A 20,055-nucleotide genomic window follows, 5' to 3' on the forward strand; every position below is an offset into this window, starting at 1 on the left:
TTTAAAAAAAGAATCTACAAAAACAAACCCAAAACAATTAAGAAAATGGTAACAGGAACATACGTATCCATAAATACCTTAAATGTGAATGGATTAAATGCTCCAACAAAAGGACACAGGCTCACTGAATGGATACAAAAACAAGACTCATGTATATGCTGTCTACAAGAGACGCACTTCAGACCTAGGGACACATATAGACTGAAAGTGAGGGGATGGAAAAAGATACTCCATGCAAATGGAAATCAAAAGAAAGCTAGAGTAGCAATACTCATATCAGATAAAATAGACTTTAAAACAAAGAATATTACAAGAGACAAGGAAAGACACTACATAATGGTCAAGGGATCAACCCAAGAGGAAGATATAACAATTATAAATATATATGCACCCAACATAGGAGCACCTCAATACATAAGGCAAATGCAAACAGCTATAAAACAGGAAATCGACAGTAACACAATAATAGTGGGGGACTTTAACACCTCACTTACCCCAATGGACAGATCACCCAGACAGAAAATTAATAAGGAAACACAAGCTTTAAATGACAAAATAGACCAGATGGACTTAATTCATATTTATAGGGCATTCCATCCACAAACAGCAGATTACACCTTCTTCTCAAGTGCACACAGAACGTTCTCCAGGATAGGTCACATCTTGGGTCACAAATCAAGTCTTGCTAAATTTAAGAAAATTGAAATCATAGCCAGCATCTTTTCCGACCACAACGCTATGAGATTAGAAATAAATTACAGGGAAAAGAACATAAAAAACACAAACACATGGAAGCTAAACAATACATCACTAAATAACCAAGAGATCACTGAAGAAATCAAAGAGAAAATCAAAAAATACCTAGAGACAAATGACAATGAAAACACGACAATCAAAAACCTACACAATGCAGCAAAAGCAGTTCTAAGAGAGAAGTTTATAGCATTACAATTCTACCTCAAGAAACAAGAAAAATCTCAAATAAACAATCTAACCAAACAAACTAGTGGTTACCAGTGGGGAGAGGGAAGGGGGAAGTGGCAAGGTAAGGGTAGGGGATTAAGAGGTACAAGCTACTACATATAAAATAAATAAACTACAAGTATATGTTGTATAGCACAGGGAATATAACCAATATTTTATAATAACTTTAAGTAAAAAAATTTGAATTGCCAAAAAAAAAATCTAACCTTACACCTAAAGGAACTAGAGAAACAAGAACAAACAAAACCCAAAGTTAGGTAGAAGGAAAGAAATCATAAAGATCAGAGCACAAATAAATGAAACAGAAACAAAGAAAACAATAGCAAAGATCAATAAAACTAAAAGCTGGGTCTTTGAGAAGATAAACAAAATTGATAAACCATTAGCCAGACTCACCAAGAAGATAAACAAAATTGATAAACCATTAGCCAGACTCAGCAAGAAAAACAGGGAGAGCACTCAAATCAATAAAATTAGAAATGAAAAAGGAGAAGTTACAACAGACACCGCAGAAGTACAAAGCATCATAAGATACTACTACAAGCAACTTTATGCCTATAAAATGGACAATATGGAAGAAATGGACAAATTCTTAGAAAGGTATAACCTTCCAAGACTGAACCAGGAAGAAATAGAAAATATGAACAGACCAATCACAAGTCATGAAATTGAAACTGTGATTAAAAATCTTTCAACAAACAAAAGTCCAGGACCAGATGGCTTCACAGGTGAATTCTATCAAACATTTAGAGAAGACCTAAAACCCATCCTTCTCAAACTCTTACAAAAAATTGTAGAGGAAGGAACACTCCCAAACTCATTCTACAAGGCCACCATCACCCTGATACCAAAACCAGACAAAGATATTACAAAAAAAGAAAATTACAGATGAATATCACTGATGAATATAGATGCAAAAATCCTCAACAAAATACTAGCAGACAGAATCCAACAACACGTTAAAAGGACCACACACCATGATCAAGTGGGATTTATCCCAGGGTGCAAGGATTCTTCAATGTATGCAAACCAATCAATGTGATACACCATATTAACATATTGAAGAATAAAAACCATATGATCATCTCAATAATTCAGAAAAAGCTTTTGACATAATTCAACACGCATTTATGATAAAAACTATCCAGAAAGTGGGCAAAGAGGGAACCTACCTCAACATAATAAAGGCCATATAAGACAAACCCACAGCAAACATCATTCTCAATGCTGAAAACCTGAAAGCATTTCCTCCAAGATCAGGAAGAAGACAAGGATGTCCACTCTCACCACTCTTATTCAGCATAGTTTTGGAAGTCCTAGCCACAGCAATCAGAGAAGAAAAAGAAATAAAAGGAATACAAATTGGAAAAAGAAGAAGTAAAACTGTCACTGTTTACAGATGACATGATACCATACATAGAGAATCCTGAAGATGTCACCAGAAAACTACTAGAGCTAATCAATGAATCTGGTAAAGTGGCAGGATACAAAAGTAAAGCACAGAAATCTTTTGTATTCCTATACACTAACAACGAAAGATCAGAAAGAGAAATTAAGGCAACAAGCCCATTCACCACTGCAACAAAAAGAACGAAATACCTAGGAATAAACCTACCTAAGGAGGTAAAAGACCTGTACTCAGAAAACTATAAGACACTGATGAAAGAAATCAAAGATGACACAAACAGATGGAGAGATATACCATGGTCTTGGATTGGAAGAATCAATATTGTGAAAATGACTGTACTACCCAAAGCAATCTACAGATCAATGCAATCCCGATCAAATTACCAATGGCATTTTTTACAGAATTAGAAAAAAAAATTTTTTAATTTGTATGGAGACCCAAAAGACCTGGAATAGCCAAAGCAATCTTGAGAAAGAAAAATGGAGCTGGAGGAATCAGGCTCCCCGACTTCAAATTATGCTACAGAGCTACAGTAATCAAGACAAAATGGTACTTGCACAAAAACAGAAATATAGATCAATGGAACAGGATAGAAAGCCCAGAGATAAACCCACACACCTATGGTCAACTAATCTATGACAAAGGAGGCAAGGACATACAATGGGGAAAAGACAGTCTCTTCAATAAGTGGTGCTGGGAAAACTGGACAGCTACATGCAAGGAATGAACTTAGAACACTCCCTAACACCATACACAAAACTAAACTCTAAATGGATTAAAGACCTAAGCGTAAGACCAGACACTATAAAACTCTTAGAGGAAAACATAGGAAGAACACTCTTTAACATAAATCACAGCAAGATCTTTTTTGACCCACCTCCTAGAGTAATGGAAATAAAAACAAAAATAAACAAATGGGACCTAATGAAACTTAAAAGCTTTTGCAAAGCAAACTATAAACAAGATGAAAAGACAACCCTCAGAATGGGAGAAAATATTTGCAAATAAATCAATGGACAAAGGATTCATCTCCAAAATAGAAATGCAAATCAAAACTACAATGAGGTATCACCTCACACCAGTTAGAATGGGCATCATCAGAAAATCTACAAACAAATGCTGGAGAGGGAACCCTCTTGCACTGTTGCTGGGAATGTAAATTGATACAGCCACTATGGAGAACAGTATGGAGGTTGCTTACAAAACTAAAAATAGAATTACTGTATGACCCAGCAATCACACTACTGGGCATATACCCAGAGAAAACCATAATTCAAAAAGACACATGGGGGGCTTCCCTGGTGGCGCAGTGGTTGGGAGTCCGCCTGCCGATGCAGGGGACGTGGGTTTGTGCCCCGGTCGGGGAGGATCCTGCATGCCGTGGAGCGGCTGGGCCCGTGGGCCGTGGCCGCTGGGCCTGTGCTCTGCAACGGGAGAGGCCACGGCTGTGAGGGGCCCACGTACCGCAAAAAAAAAAAAAAAAAAAAAGACACATGCACCCCAATGTTCATTGCAGCACTATTTACAATAGCCAGTACTTGGAAGCAACGTAAATGCCCATCGACAGACGAATGGATAAAGAAGATGTGGTACATATATACAACAGAATATTACTCAGCCATAAAAAGGAAAGTAATTGGGTCATTTGTAGAGATGCGGATGGACTCAGAGACCATCATACAGAGTGAAGTAAGTCAGAAAGAGAAAAATAAATATCATATATAAATGCGTATATGTGGAATCTAGAAAAATGGTACAGATGAACCGGTTTGCAAGGCAGAAATAGAGACACAGATGTAGAGAACAAACGTATGGACACCAAGGGGGGAAAGTGGTGGTGGTGGTGCGATGAATTGGGAGACTCGGACTGATATGTATACACCAATATGTATAAAATAGATAACTAATAAGAACCTGCTGTATAAAAAAATAAAATAAAAAAGAACAGCAACAACAAAATTCTACAGTCTTGGTTTAATGAAGATTTATCAGACATAATTATGGATCGTTAGGCAAGCAAGAACAATTTTTATTCCTTTCTTACCACCATAAGAGACAGAAAGAGCCAGGCCAAAGATGGAAAGAAAGTACCATGATGGACTAACCTTTTCCTGGGGTGTTGATGAAATGAGAGTGAACTGCTCCTCGGGTGTAGTTATCTTTAGGCCATTCCTAAAACATTCACAAGGATAAAGATCAGTAAGTATGACAACCTGTCATTACAACATCCATCCTCAAATATGAAAAGCAACTTGTTTATTTCAAAGGGATCAGAAGTCAATTAAATTTAAATATATTCAATGTTCTGGGTGTGGTTTCCACGGTGGGAAAAGGACACAGTTATTTCTCTGGGTTAAACTATGGGGATGAGAAAATGGAGAAGCCCTTCCACCACTTGTCATGATTTGTCATGCTCTTCACAGCAGGGCATTTACTACCTACGTACTGGGAGGGTAAGCCTTCTTGTGCAGAATGGGGAGGCCTCCTGAGCCTTCCCATTTTATTCACGTCTAAGGAAACGAACTGGCTAAGTAACAGAGGAAGGGAATGAGGTTGGGGGGACACTTACACACCACCAGCTTCTTCAGAAAGTGGCTCTGCCCACAGTGTGGCCAAAGGGAAAACATGGTGTGTGGAGAACTGAAACAAAGAACATGGAGACACATCTGAGAAAGCCCATGTGGGCCCTGGGGTCGCTGCTGCAGAACCCCTTTCAAATGGTTAAGTCCACCTCAGCCACATAGTCCCCATAACATAACTAACCCCAATGGTCTCGCCATGTCTGCTGCAAGGACCCCTTCAGATGGCTGACACTCATTTTCAAGTTAGAAACTAAAAAAGCTCCCTGAAATCTGGCCGGTACCACAAAAGCAAGCTAAACAGTCTCTTTTACTCAAGAGTTTCAGTAAAATCACAATAGTTTGTAAAATAAACTGATACTATGATTAATCAAATACTCATAGTACTGCACCTTCCAGGGCCTCTTTTAAGGTTAGGAATCCAGCATACCTGGGCATGGACTAGGGCATCATTAAAGAGAATGAACCAATTCACAGAAAACCTCCCAGCATGCTGCAGAGACAGGGCCCGGTTACTGCTCTCACACAGCAGTCGACGCTCTGGCTTCCTCAAGGAATCCTGGTATTAAAAACAAATACACAATTGAAGTATCAAAATTATTTTCTGCAAAGAGAAGATGAAAAAGATACAAATGACATTAAGGAGAATTTGTTGGTCACAGCTTAGCTTGGTGTTAAACCTAAATTCAGACGGGATCCAAACATTTCACAAAATCAGTGCTCAAAGGAAAATAAAAAGATAGGAACAAACAAAAGAGGGAGAGACATATTCAGAAAGGATTCCTAGCCATGAGGGAAGGTGTTGATATTTAAAGCCCCCACTGCTGTGGTCCTTAGTTGCCCTTAGAAAAGGGGTCATTAAAGCATTATTACCATAAATAAGTGAGAAACCGAGAAAACTATGGCAGCTGTTACGGATAAGCCTGCTGTTTGCTGGGATATCAACAATTGGCACGGTTTACCGTCATTTTTCCAGGAAAGGTCTTCCAGAAACCCAGTGTGTATTCTGCTTCCTTCCTTTTCCTGCCGAGATGGAGAGCAAGAGACTCATAACAAGAACTGGAATCCTGCAGTTTCTGGTATTCTGGAGATGTCTAGAGGCCAATAATTAAGGAGGGAAAAAAGAATATAAAACAATTGTCCAGAATTTGTAGACTCAGTGTGGTTTAGATATGTAGTAATAGTTTAGGGAGGGAAGCCAGCCTAAGAACAGATATGGTACACTAAAGGGAGCTGAGGAAAAAGAAGACTGGTTCCAGAAAATCCTACCACATACAGGTACATATGAAATAGGGGAAGAACTCAAGAGGAAAAGAAATATACACTGACAGTTATCAGTGAGGAGAGCAGCAGAGAACTCAGGATAGGCCAGGAATTCTCAGGGGTTTTGGTCTCGGGATCTCTCTGTTTTGCTTCTGTGGGTTATTATCTCCTGATATTTACCATATCAGAGAATAAAGTTTAAAAAACTTTATATCTTTATTAACTCACTTCAAATACAATAACATTTTTAATGAAAAATAACTAAAATTTCCAAAACAAAAAAATGTTTCATGAGAAAAGTGGCATTGTTCTACATCTTTTCCAATCTCTTTATTATCTGACTTAAAAGATGACGGCTGGATTTTCATATCTGCCACTGCATTTAATCTGTTAAGATTCTTTATTTGAAATAAATGAAGAAAATCTTGCTTTTTAAAGATATTTAGTCGGAAAAGGGAGGAGGATTTTAATAGCCATTTCATATAATTGTGGATATTCTCCTTTGAAACTATACCAAAACTTGTTAAGTGGTAGTTTCTTAAAGAGTAGCTAAAATGTGGAATCTGAAACTACATCAAACTCTTTGTATCCTGTTACATTAAAATTCACTGGTCTATCCTACATTTTGAATAGATTTTTTTTTTAAAACCTATGCATGATTTTATAACATGTGAATTGGACATTTGAAAAATACTGGTTCAGTGAATTATGCAGATCTTCCAAATGTTGATACATTTTATTGTATCAAAAAGCACATTAAATTGTCACCAATCTCATCAGAAAGTCTTTAAATATTGGAAAAATGCCAAGCTTGCAGTGATACACACGTTTTCCACATTTTAATTTTTGCTTAAAAATTCAGATTTTATCATTGGCAACAAATACTGTCAGTTGTTCTCCTTGAAGTGACAGGCTCATTTAACCCCCTTTTTTGAGAAAGTATCTGTCAAATACCCAAGTCTGAATAACCACAGTTTATCTGTCAATTGTTCTTTCAAGTTAAAAAAAAAAAAAGTGCTGCTTCAGCAGCACATATACTAAAATTGGAACGATAAGCAGAAGATTAGCATGGCCCCTGAGCAAGAATGACGTGCAAATTCGTGAAGCGTTCCACATTTAAAAGAAAAAGGCAGCTTTCAACTCAAACGATCTCAATCTTGTGCTTTTCCTTGAAAAACATTCATACTTTGGGATGCAGCAGAGCTGCTTTCTGTGTACTCCCCATTTCATCATGCAGAATATTAAAAAGATGTTGTATTTCTGTGTGTGGTGATAAATTTAACTAGACTTACTGTGGTCATTTCATAATATGTACATATATTGAATCACTATGTTGTATACCTGAAACCAATAAAATGTTATATGTCAATTATATCTCTTTTTTTTTTTAAAGATGTATACTCAGTGGTTGATGTTAAAAAGAATAATTTTTACTGCTTTACCAAGAATGTTTTTTAAGTGAAATTGGCAATTTTTTGTTTGTTTATTTTGTTTTTTAACTGCAAGTACATGCCAGCAAAGAACACAATGACTGAGTATAGTTTGGTGCCACTGCCTTGATTCATGCTAAGGAGCCAGCAGTTTGACCCATCTTTATCTCTGCACCATCAGTGCAAACGACAACACAGTGTAATCAGCAAATGTCTTAGTACTGTCCTGAAAACAGTTTGATCCTGCCATCTCCTGAAAGGGTCTCTAGAACCCCCAGGTGTCTGTGACCAAGCTTTGAGAATCAACCACGGGATAGGGTATAATTGCAGTGTCTTGTGGAGAGTGAGGAGAAGGTAAGATGAAAAGATGATTCCTCACATTTGTAATTACTTTACATTCCACAGTTCTCAGTCATTCATATCCATTTTTTCCATTCATTTAAGGAACATTTAATGGTATCTACTACATATGGAATATTCTGTTGAATGCTAGGGATAAAAAAATAAGTAAGGCACAATCTTTGTCTTCTGGGAGCTTATAACTAGGCAGAGAAGACAGAAAAACATATAACATACCAGAATAATACATTGGTTTTGTTAATAGGTTATCGGAAGAGACAATATAGTAAAATAGTCAAAGGAAGAGACTCTGGAGCCAGAATGCTCTGATATGAATTCTAGCTCTACCAATTCTCAGCTATGCCTCAATTCTCTCATCTGAAAAGGGGGGATGATAGTAATAATATCTATTTCACAGGGTCGATGTGGGGATTAAATGAATATATATAACATGCTTAGAACAGTACATGGCACATGGAGTGCATTTAATAAATATTAGGTATTATTTTTATTTAAATAATTTTATACACATATAATGTCTCAGCTATACCTTACACTTACTAAATAACAATTCGCAGTGATGGAACATAGCCACGTGTTTTGAAAAATACAGACGATTTTGATCCCCAACCCTGGCTGAGGATCACCGACATAATGTGATAAGAAAATAATGGGGACAAAAAGTACTAGCAAAACACAGAGAAGGGAATAAGAGATGGGCAGGGAAAGGAGTGGAGTATGGTCAGAGAGGGCTTCATTTTCATGAGAAAAAGATTTTTGACTCAAGCCTTGAAGGTTTCCCATAATGAGGATAGAGGAAATATAAAGCATATGAGAACTATATCCAGGGAATCTGAACTAACATGTAGGACACAGGGTAGACTATAAGGCTAGAAACAAAAGAGAGTATCAGACTGTGAAGGGCCTTTAATTCCAAACTAAAAGAGCATGGATTTTTTACACAGAATTAGGACTCTTCAGACTGGAAATAGTACAGTATCAGACTCTGAACAATTCCAAGCTGATCTAGCTGATTTTTGATTAATTAAGGACATACTGAGTGAAATCTGTATCTCATTGGGATATTTGTGTAGCTCAAACCTTCATAGCTGAAATTAGATCAGTTTGGGGTAACACTGAAACCAGACAAAAGAACAGACCCACAAGACCACAGTAGGATCAAACGTAGAAAGGCCACATCAATTCCTAGATCACTCTGGAGACAATATCTGTCCAGAGAAGGAGATAGATTCCAAGATTTGAAAAATCCTGAACTATAAGAAACACTAGAATTATTATGGTTTCTCTAGAGCCCTTCAGAATGGAAACAAAATAAAACAACACATTTCAGTACAATTTCAAAGGTGACTGCCTTAGGATCAGCTTTAACATATACCCATATCCTAGAGCAGTGCTAATTTTCTAGGACTCCACTTAACTAATTTAATACAGAAAGTGAACTCGTTAACATTTGAGAAAATCCTGTAACACTGTGATTTCTCATAGCATATGCCAAGGTGACCCAAATACCTGGCATAAGTCTATCATGAGTCCAGGCTAGGTGCTGATGCCACTGCCGTACAAGTGTGAGTCATTATATAGGAAGCCAGGGTTTTAAACAGTTCTGTGTAATTGTACTCAGTATGTACTCAAACTTGGACAACTATTGACTGAGTAGCACAACTGGGTCTCAACTTTAGACTTTCATAAAATGAATAAAATTAATCTTGTTAAGGTCCTGAGAGGAAACTGAATCTACAGCAAAGAACACTAGATATACCTACAGTCATACTTTCTTCTTTCATTTCCCTGAAGAAAAATAAATTTAGACACATTATAAATATTAAATTAGTGTAGCTCCAGATCTTGGGGTAGCATAATTCAAACAAACAAACAAACAAACAAACAAACTATGATCCTTGACTTCCCAAGTGTCCAAAGGAGGTATACATGAGAGCTTACCACTTCAAAACAAGTAGCAAGCTTTAGCAAAACTTTGGCATAATTATGAAGTCGTCTGATTGGCAAGAAAAACAAGGTATTCAATATTTCCATCAACTGGGTGTTTTCATCATTCACTTCTGATAAATCTTGCAATAGTTCCTGGTTTTTATTTAGGAAATCACTGAAGGTAGAGAAAAACAGGGATTCAGTTAATCATTTTGGTACTGACGACATGCATGATATTGAGTAGACATATTTCACTTGATACTACCTTTTTCAAAATGTACATTTTTAGGTGCTATGAAAGAAAGCACCAGAAGATTAATACAATGAAATAAACCAGATGTAATTAAAAGAATTTCCCTGCCTATAAAATGGGATTTGGGGGTATAAAAAGTAGCAAATGGTAGCAATAGTAACTCTGTAATAGAGATGGTTAATCACAGGCTTGTGCCTGAAGTTCTAGGAAATGAATCATACATCCCACAGTTTCAGGGAATAATTGGAGACCAGCTGACACATTTACCTGTTAATTTCCAAGCCAGAAGTTACAGCAATAAATGGCAAGACTAACTGCTCTAATTAGTTGTGCTACACAGAAATACTGGAGGAAAAAACAAAGCTCTTTGCTCTAACAGAATTGGCGTGGAATATTAAAATACTTCTAATTTCTTCTTTTTTTTTAATTGTTTATCATCTAATAAGAGTTTATTACAGGACAGTAACAAAAAGCTGTAGATACCAGTACTACAATTAACAGGAAACAGTAAAGCAAATTACATGTGCAGATTTTAATGTTGACATTGTCAAAAGCATTCAAACTGAAGCCAACATTTAGTTTTTATATTCAATTATATATAAGTTCATAATTAAAATTTTACTGCAAATTTTAAGGCTGATTAGTAACCCATTGAGACTATGCTCACCAGACTAAAACATTTAAAAGGTTTGTAAAGTAGTAAGAGTCAGTGGAACAGAGTAATACTTATTATCTGCCACTTAATGAACAATAATTCTGTGCCAGGTACCACCCTGACTGCTTTACAAGCACTACACTACAATTCTCAGCTACAAGGCTTCAAACAAAACAATGTCACACAAGACTATAAAGCAAAAATGAATAATTTTATAATCCCTTAGAGAACTATGGAATAAAGAGATGTTTAACTCAGAAATTATAAAATATTATCTTAGAAAGATGGAAAAATATGTAATAATTTCCAGGAACCCATAAGTTCAATGGCACAAAGTGGACTGTTTTATAATGCAATTAAGAGAGCGTGCCCCGAGGAACATGGCCCAGATTTTTGTTTATATTGGCCTGTTGGATGTTCCTACTTCCTCCACCACATCCTATTGCTGAGATCAGCTGGGGAAACTTATTTAACCCTACAGAAGTATTCTGCTTTGACCTGCTCCTGAGAGATGGAGGTGGTACATGGTGAACACATACTCCCTCTGACCACATTTCTTCTGGATGCCCAGTACTAGACCAGAAATGTTCCAACACTTGTAAATCCCTATTACCTTTCTGGACTCACTCAAGTTCTTGCCTGTAGACTTTCCCAAAAAGGGCCCTAGTACGCTCTCAGAAAACCTGAATTACTCTGTTTAGCTTATCTTCTCTTGGGAGCTTTGAATCCAATAGTGGCAATATTGCTCTTTCCTTATATGGCTAGGTTTGCACTTGTTACTCAAAAAATAAATATATTAAAGGTAAAAACCACCCAAGTGTCCATTGACAGATGAATGGATAGTCAAAATGTGGTATATACATACAATGGAATATTATTCAGACATATAATGAAATGAAATTTTGATATATGCTACCACATGGATGGACCTTGAAAACATTATACTTAGGGAAGTAAGCCATATACAGAAGGACAACTACTATGATTCCACTTATATGGTACCTAGAGCAGGCAAATTCATAGAGAAAGGGAGTAGAGGTTACCAGGGGCTGGGGTGGGGGGAGTCTCTGTTTAATGGGTACAGAATTTTTATTGGGGATGATAAGTTTTGTGTAGAGACAGTGGCTTACACAACATCTGAATGTGCTTGATGCCACAGAACCATACACTTAGGAATGGTTAAAATGATAAATGCTATGTATATTTTACCACAGTATTAAAAATATATATATCTGATGATCAAACCACCAGGCTAGCCTGAGGTGAATGGCTAAGTGATAAACCAGCTAAGTGATGAAAGCTTAGGCAGATTCACTAACTGCCCATGGGCTCAATAGCTATACTCTAGAGATTCTCAAAGTGTTCTCTTTTTAAATGAATACCTTAAAGTAACTTAAATTACTGATTTTGTAAATAGAAGTTAAAAAAATGTCATTACTGCCTTTAACTATGTAAAACCCTGGGGTTCATGAACCACTGTTTAGGAAATGCTGCCCAAATCCAAACTTAATATCTGCTTCCATAGCTCAGAGCCACCCAGAGTTCATTAATTGCTTTCCACTTGTCCAGGCTCTCGCAAGAGGCTTTCACTTATGTCATTTGCTTTAGCTGTCTAACAAGGAATCAGGTCAACCCTTGAGAACTCGATTCAGAAATACTAGAGGAAGGTTACATTACAGAAGGGCTAAAAAGTAAAAGAATAAAAAGCGGTGTCATAATATTAATATTAAAAAAAATAGCAAGATCAAGGATTTAAAAATTACTACATAAGTTTAAAATATAACACTCTTTAACCTGTCATTAAAAAAATAAAGGCCAAACCCCTATATTTTGGAAATGAATGAGCACGTGACATGAGTCAAATCGTGATGGAAAGCAGAGAAATATTTAGAACTGAATGACTACAAAAACAAAATGGATCAAAACTTTTTACATACAGCTAAAGCAACACTTAGAGGGAAATTTATAGCCTTAGATGAGCACTTTAGAAAAATTAAAAGATTGAAAAATTAATGAACTAAATGCTAAACTCATGAAGTTGGAAGACATGAGGAGGTGAACATGAAGTAGAAGGAAATAAAAAACAGAAATTAGTGAAACAGAAAACAAAGAAAGGAAAGGATTAATTACAGCTTAATCTTTGAAAAGAGTAACAAAAAAGGGTAAACTGCTGACAAGACTGACCAAGATAAAAAGATAAAAGGCTCAAATAAATAATAATAGGGATGAAAAATAGGAGCTACAACAAATTATAGAGGTGAACACATCTTAAGACAATGATAAAAATATTATGCCAATAAATTTGAAACAATTTTCCAGAAAAGTATAAACAATTGAAGCTGAAAAAAGAAATAAAGACTTGAACAGACCTATTCATTAAAAAAACAAATAGTAGCTTAAAAACTCCCTACAGTAAATGCTCCCTTGAAGACCATACTTTTTAACAGATGATTTCTACCAAATCTTTAAAGTACAGATAATCCTCATCTGTACTTTGATAGAAAAAGAGAGGAAGCTCCCTAACTCATTTTATAATTACTAGTACAATCCTCTTACCAAAACTGGGCAAGTTCAGAAGAGAAAGAAAACATCATATTCACATAAATGCAAACATCTTAAATATTAGCAAATTGAATCCAGAAATGTATAAAAAATACATAAAGAGCACTGAATTTATCTTGGGAACGCAAGGATATTTAACATTTTTTAAAAATCAATTGCTCTTCAAGTTTTAGAAGGGAGCTGTTTAACCCTATAAATAATATTTACCAAAACCCTAAGGCAATCATGTTGAATGGTGAAATATTAAAAGCATTCCCTTTAAAACCAGAAATGAGACACAGTCATTACTATTCTTTCTATTAGGATATAAGATCAAAAGCAAACATGGCAAAACACCGACATCTGGGTTTAAACTTCAATCTTGGTTGTGAGTATATATTTGAAATGTTTACTATTAAAATATAACTGATTTTTTAAACCTGTCTTTCTTGCTAGGTCAACACTTGTTGAGAAACTACACAGTTCAGAATGGCTGGCTCATGCAAGGGGCTTTTATATTTATTACTTACCCAGAGACTAAATGCGAAAACTTTCCATTTGTGCAACACTTTGCACTTTTCTCTGTACTATCACATAAATATTTGTTCCTCACAACTGGGGAGAGAACATTCCCATTTTTCAGAGAAAAAAAGTTAGGCTCAATTTGGTGAGGAGAGCTGTCCAAAGTCTTGGGGATAATCAGTGGTAGCAGTAAAGAAGGACCCAGATCTTGTGGCTTTTTCAATACCATGCTGCTTCCAATGATAATAAGGAGCTAATAACACCTATCTTTTATAAGATTTAGTGAAAGTCTACATTTTGATTTGTTTGGCACAAGGACCAAGTCAAAGCTTTTCCTGGGCACTCAAAAACACAGAATGCTATAAAACATGATCTTTGGTTGTTAGAATAATAACTGTAAAGTATGTATTTGCTTACATGGCAGGCTTAGCAAGAAGCTGGAATCCTCCCATAACCAGGAAATTTGTAATAGATGTGCAATACCTTGAGCAAAAAAGAAAACACATGTATATTAGTGTTAAAAAGTAAATTTGCTCTTCAGTTTTTGAACATGCATCTGGAATAGATACTTCTTGGAATCTCATCAGCGAGTTTCAGAACTTTTGTGATACTAACATTCATGAACTGTAAAGGAGTGAAGAGAAGGGCAGGCTACATGATCACAACAGTCAGGAGAAAAAAGCCATTTCAGTAAAGATGTTAATAAGAATTTTTTTAAAACGCCTAAAGTTATGCAGAAGATGCGAGAATTTACTTGGTAGATTTTACTTTGGTAACTTAAAAAACATAAGAAAAGATGACTAAACTTGTTGGATTTTTAATAAAAATTTTCTCTAATCTTCTCTTTACGTTTCCCAATTAATTCTTCAGAAATAAACAATAGAGAAGGTAAGAAAATATGTTAAAAGAGCTTAAGTGAAGAAGGGTTAGAAAATGTTGGTTAAGTATTGATGTACAGTTAAAGAATAAGTCTTGAAATACTGCTTTGCACCATGTACATTTCTTTCACACTCCTGGGCCAGTAAATGGAATCAATTGACTTTGAGAGAGAAGGCAAATTCCTACTAAAACCAGCCCAAGGTACTGAACACTTAAAAATGGTTACAGTGGTAAATTTTATGTTATGTGTTATTTTACCACAATTAAAAATAATTTGCGCTTCCCTGGTGGCGCAGTGGTTGAGAATCTGCCTGCTACTGCAGGGGACACGGGTTCGAGCCCTGATCTGGGAGGATCCCACATGCCGCGGAGCAACTAGGCCCGTGAGCCACAACTACTGAGCCTGCACGTCTGGAGCCTGTGCTCCGCAACAAGAGAGGCCGCGATAGTGAGAGGCCCGCGCACCGCGATGAAGAGTGGCCCCCGCTTGCCACAGCTGGAGAAAGCCCTCGCACAGAAATGAAGACCCAACACAGCAAAAATTAATTAATTAATAAACTCCTACCCCCAACATCTTCTAAAAAATAATAATAATTTAAAAAATTCATAAACAAATCAAGATTTTTTTACTTGCCTGATCTATATGAATACATTATTACACTAAAAAAAAAGCCCAAGGTATCAAAATAAAAGCATTTCCAAGCATAAGTCCTGATGTATCAGAGCAGAAAAAGAAGAAATACATTATGAGACCTGTACAAGTCAAAAAAGAAAAATTAATACTAGTAAAAGCTGAAACTTTCACACACAAAAAAATCTAGTTTCAAAAAGTAAATTCGTATCATATTATGCTACTTTTTTTATATCTGAAATATGACGACTTAAAAGACTCTAATCAGGGTATTTCCTCCCAGACCATAGCTTCAAATATATTTAATTTTGCTTAGACCTAAAATCACATACATCTATCTGCACATATATGCCTTAAGTCTGAAAGGAGATACACTAAGATTATTAACAATGGTTATTTCTGGTGGTAGGATTATGGGTGACTTTAAAATCTACACTTCAGACCAACAGCAGGACCTAATATACATTAAAATAACACTTAAATTATGCCTTACATAAGAAAAAGTGAGAAATACTTAAAATTTCAAATACAGTTGGGATATTTTACTTGAAAAACATGAAAAGAACCTTGGATCACTATCTTAGGTTTTATTACAAAAATATCGTTATTTTAAAGGTAGTTTGGTCTTTAAACTCTCCATGTACACAATAGTGAAAAGCAGGCACTGGAAGAGCTCCATATTTACAATCAACAGTTGGTCTTAAAATAATTGCTTAGTTACCTATTTCCTCAAATTTTAGTACAATTTACTTCAGGAAACAAAATTGTTCTCCAAAGAACCATATTTATTATAATACTTTTTTGTAAACTAAGTACACTGTCAATCATTCTGCTAGAATACAGAAGGAAATTTGAGAATGCATTATATTGAAATCTTTTTTCCCCTCTTAGAGCAAACTAAAATTTTAGCAATGCAGAACTATAGTTGTCTTAAGATTAAAACGCTGCTTTGCAATTTCTATTACCTTATATTATAGCACTCTCCCTAATCTAGTCTCTTTTGATTAAGGGACTGTTCTCCTTGGCAGAATAACCCTGCAGAGACTCAACATGACACAGGACTGGATACTTGCTCTGTGTAACTATCCAAGAAGAGGCTTGCATGCTTCAGGATGACCAAACTCCTGGCTTCCTTTATCCCCTGAAGGAAGCTGCTCAGTGAGGTTCCATGTTGACCAATTAGGTAACACAGCTTGCTGAACCGGCTTGCCACCTCCTGCAACAGCTGGACTGTACTTGCAGTGCCCAAGTTTTCTGGAACAAAATGATGATGATGATGATAACATAACCGAAAGATTCATTATCTGAACACTTTTTTATGACCAAGATTACGAATTTCCCTCTTCTAAAAATACTTAACATGTTGAGATGTAGTCTCAACTATGGAGCCTAAATAATCAGTGTTTAAAAAAAAAAAAAAGGCAAATTCAGAGATCACGGTAGCCAGTCATTTGAGGAACCTGTTAAAAACATTCACAGGACCCTACAGATTCTGACTCAGTAGGCCAGAGTTAGGATCCCCCGATGGATATATTTTTTTAAAAAGTGCCTTCCAGTAATTCTGAAGACCAGCCAAATTTGAGAACCACTGTGCTAATCCAATTCTCCTCTCATTTTGAAGATAAGTCATCTAAGACCAAGAGAAAGGAAGTGAATTATCTAATTTCACAAAACTGGTTAGTGACAGCCAGGAATTAAACTCACTTCTATAGCTATAGCTTGGTTAACATTTTCAACTTTTGTACTGACTTCTGCTCTACCTGTCCCTTGGACCAGCCCAACCCTTCACTGCAGACAGAGCAATCCAAAAATCAGACTGCCTTGGTCACTCTTAACTTTACAGAGGGCATCAGGAGATTATTGCTTTTTCCCAGTCCAAAGCTCCCAATTTGGAGGACTTTTCTCCAACCAGTGAGGCTGATGAGCAGACCAGCTAAAACCAACAAAGAAATCAGGAATCAGAACAGGAAAAGGGCAAGTTTCACTTTCCTTTCAGAGCAATCCAGGAAGCTTCCAGCTTGGATTGCTTCCATATCCCTTGCCAAAGTCCTGGGGTGTTGAGCCCACCCACTGGAGGGGAATTTATAGAACAGGAACTCTACAACATTTAAAAAAGCAAAACATACTAAAAACAAAAACAAATGCAGATAGTCCCCAACTTACAAAGGGATTGAATTTGGAAAGACTATAAGTTAGGTGTTTGAAAAATAGAAAAGCAACTATACTCCAATTAAAAAATAAATAAATAAGTAAAAGCAACTATACTCCAATAAAAAATAAAAATAAAAAAAAAGAAAAGTAGACGTTTTCCCATTAAAAATAATGGGCTGACCTACACAAGCCAACGTCATCTTAAAGTGGAAAAATGATGTACGAACAAGGAAGAATTTAAGTACTACAGTATTGGTCTGAATTCTGTGTCCACACAGGGGGTCAAGGAGTTCAGGAGAAAGAAAGAGAAAAAAAAAACATCCTGTCCATCTTCTGAGTGTAGGGCCAAACCCTGAAAAATTTTTGAACTACGGGAAGTTAACCTTTAACAGCCCACCCCCATCTCCATTTTGCATTCCTTTCTAACCTCCTCGATACCCCAAGAGGGGTCTATATGCTATACCCTAGTATATCTGGACAGTAGCATCCCATCTAGGACTATTGTAATCTATTTTCCCCATACTGTCTCCTTACCTTCAATCTCTCTTGTAACTGATTACAGCTAAGAAAAGGGATCAGATTTAATCAATTCCTGCTAATGTTGGGTAAGACCCTTAACACTCTTACAGTTCTCCACATTTTTAGAGACTACTTGTAAATCCAAATGAAGTTCTACTTGATAAAATTCTAAGAACCAGAACAAAGAAAATGAAAAATTTGGGTAGCATATAACGTAAGGTATCTTAGGACTAGAGGGGCTAGAAGCGTTGTTTAGAAGTCTGACTCCTAGGAACAGCTTTCCCAAAGTTGTTCTGCCTCTCTGCCATGAATCTTCTGAAAGCTCCATTTTTCTATTTCTACAAGTGAAAGGAGCTCTGGGGCTGGAAGGATAGGGGCAGCTGGGCTATTGGCAAAGTGGAAATAGTTTGTAAGTTGTTGACTACCTGTGCACAAAAGAAGAGACTGGAAAGAAAGGAGAAGAGTACAACTCAAACAAAAAGTTTTCTTTATTTGTGATATAGAAAAAACAGATAAAACAAGAGTCCTGATAATTGAGTGGGGGAAAGAGGGGAGGGGGGAGGTTCTACTTACCTAAACTGAGAAGAGGCCTCAGAATCTGAGACTTGATATCACTTAGTTTTGAATAGAACTGTCTTTCTGTAGTAGCCAACTCATGGAGACTGGCAATATATCCCATAATGTTTTTGTCCACCAAGGCTAGATAGCTGTCTTTTCCTGCTGTCACTCTGCTTATATATCCAAGCTAAAACAGGAAAAGAAAAAGATTAAAGATAAAATATAATTTATTAGTAGCAATTTGGGCACTGAAGTTGGCTGATATCAGCTGGTGAGAGCCAATGCAGGAATTCTGCAGCAAGTTGCTTATTAAATCGTTAGTAGTTTGAAAGTGGCAATAGGGAAATTACCAGAAAAAATTGGAAAACACTATAAATCAGAGCTTTTGGTTTTATTTTGATTTTTTGGGCTGGTTTACCAGTACATTGTTGTTATATACCTATAGCATGATCTATATATAACTATATACATCTATACTATTATTTATTCCCACAATACCTTTTATTTCATTTTACATGTGGTTAGAAACACAGAACCTCTAAATATACAAAGATCCAAATGATACAGACACATGCCTCAGGACCCCTTTTTGCATGAAATAGATGAGAGCAGAGAGGATCTCTATGCTGTATGTCAAAATATCAACGATCTAGGAGCTATCTTTTAAAAGTACAACAGAAAGGGGTTTTCTTTAAAAGGGGATTTTGTCATTTATTCATGACACCACTGAATAAAAACTTTTGATGCCTTTTGTCACATATCCCTATTAAAGTAGGCAACCAAGCTGCAGGCCAATAGACTATTAACAGCCCATGGTAACTAAAGACACATATTGAGTCTCATCTCTTTCATCAGCCTATTTCATCCTTTATCTGGACTGTGGAATCTTTAATGAGGAATGTGGAGTCAGGGTCAAGAACTACAGAGAGGCAATTAGTATGTCTGGAATAACAGTCTAATATAGGTCAAGAACCAAATCTTGGCCAGTGTTACCTTTAGCAAGAAAGATCTCACCCCTATATACATTCAGAGCTTACATATTTAGCCATAAAAACAAACACAAAGGATAAAAAACAATCCATAGGATATATTAGTCAGTAAGAATAAAAAATCCAGAATGTACTAGCTTTGAGGGTTAATTTCCTTGCAGTGTATCACTTTGAGGGTGTGAGTTACTGAAGTGGGGAAAAAGAAAACCAGAAACAGACCAATGGTTTTATGTTTATGAAAAAGAGGTAAGAAGTAGGAAAGCAAAGAAATTCAGATCAATGAAGGAAAAATGAGGAAACAGTAGTAAACAAAATGAAAAGCTAAGAAAAGAGGGGAAGTGATGGGAAACAGAGCACTGTTTGTGGCCTGTCAGGTCTGCCATGAGCCCACCTCAGGCCCCTGC

General features: G+C 36.3%; 1 protein-coding gene and 1 non-coding gene across 7 annotated transcripts in view; one reads left to right on the forward strand and one right to left on the reverse strand.

Annotated features, from left to right (window-relative positions):
• The window catches only part of ALS2 (alsin Rho guanine nucleotide exchange factor ALS2), an 87,286-nt gene that overhangs the window by 25,730 nt on the left and 41,501 nt on the right, over positions 1 to 20,055 (reverse strand). For 5 of the 6 annotated variants that reach the window (XM_033429879.2, XM_033429885.2, XM_033429883.2 and 2 more), the window contains exons 10-17: positions 18,678 to 18,849; positions 16,508 to 16,688; positions 14,342 to 14,407; positions 9,966 to 10,128; positions 5,934 to 6,065; positions 5,402 to 5,530; positions 4,962 to 5,032; positions 4,498 to 4,564 (exon numbers count right to left, since the gene is read on the reverse strand). In XM_033429879.2, coding sequence (XP_033285770.1) covers positions 4,498 to 4,564; positions 4,962 to 5,032; positions 5,402 to 5,530; positions 5,934 to 6,065; positions 9,966 to 10,128; positions 14,342 to 14,407; positions 16,508 to 16,688; positions 18,678 to 18,849 — 981 coding nt within the window. Of the gene's footprint in view, positions 1 to 4,497; positions 4,565 to 4,961; positions 5,033 to 5,401; positions 5,531 to 5,933; positions 6,066 to 9,965; positions 10,129 to 14,341; positions 14,408 to 16,507; positions 16,689 to 18,677; positions 18,850 to 20,055 lie in introns of those variants that run through there. The other variant, XR_007478466.1, reaches the window with a different exon arrangement.
• LOC117201884 (U6 spliceosomal RNA) lies at positions 7,249 to 7,354 on the forward strand. The gene has a single exon (XR_004484013.1). It is a non-coding gene; the product is annotated as a U6 spliceosomal RNA (small nuclear RNA).

This window comes from Orcinus orca, chromosome 7, assembly GCF_937001465.1.
Source record: "Orcinus orca chromosome 7, mOrcOrc1.1, whole genome shotgun sequence".
NCBI lineage: Eukaryota > Metazoa > Chordata > Mammalia > Artiodactyla > Delphinidae > Orcinus > Orcinus orca.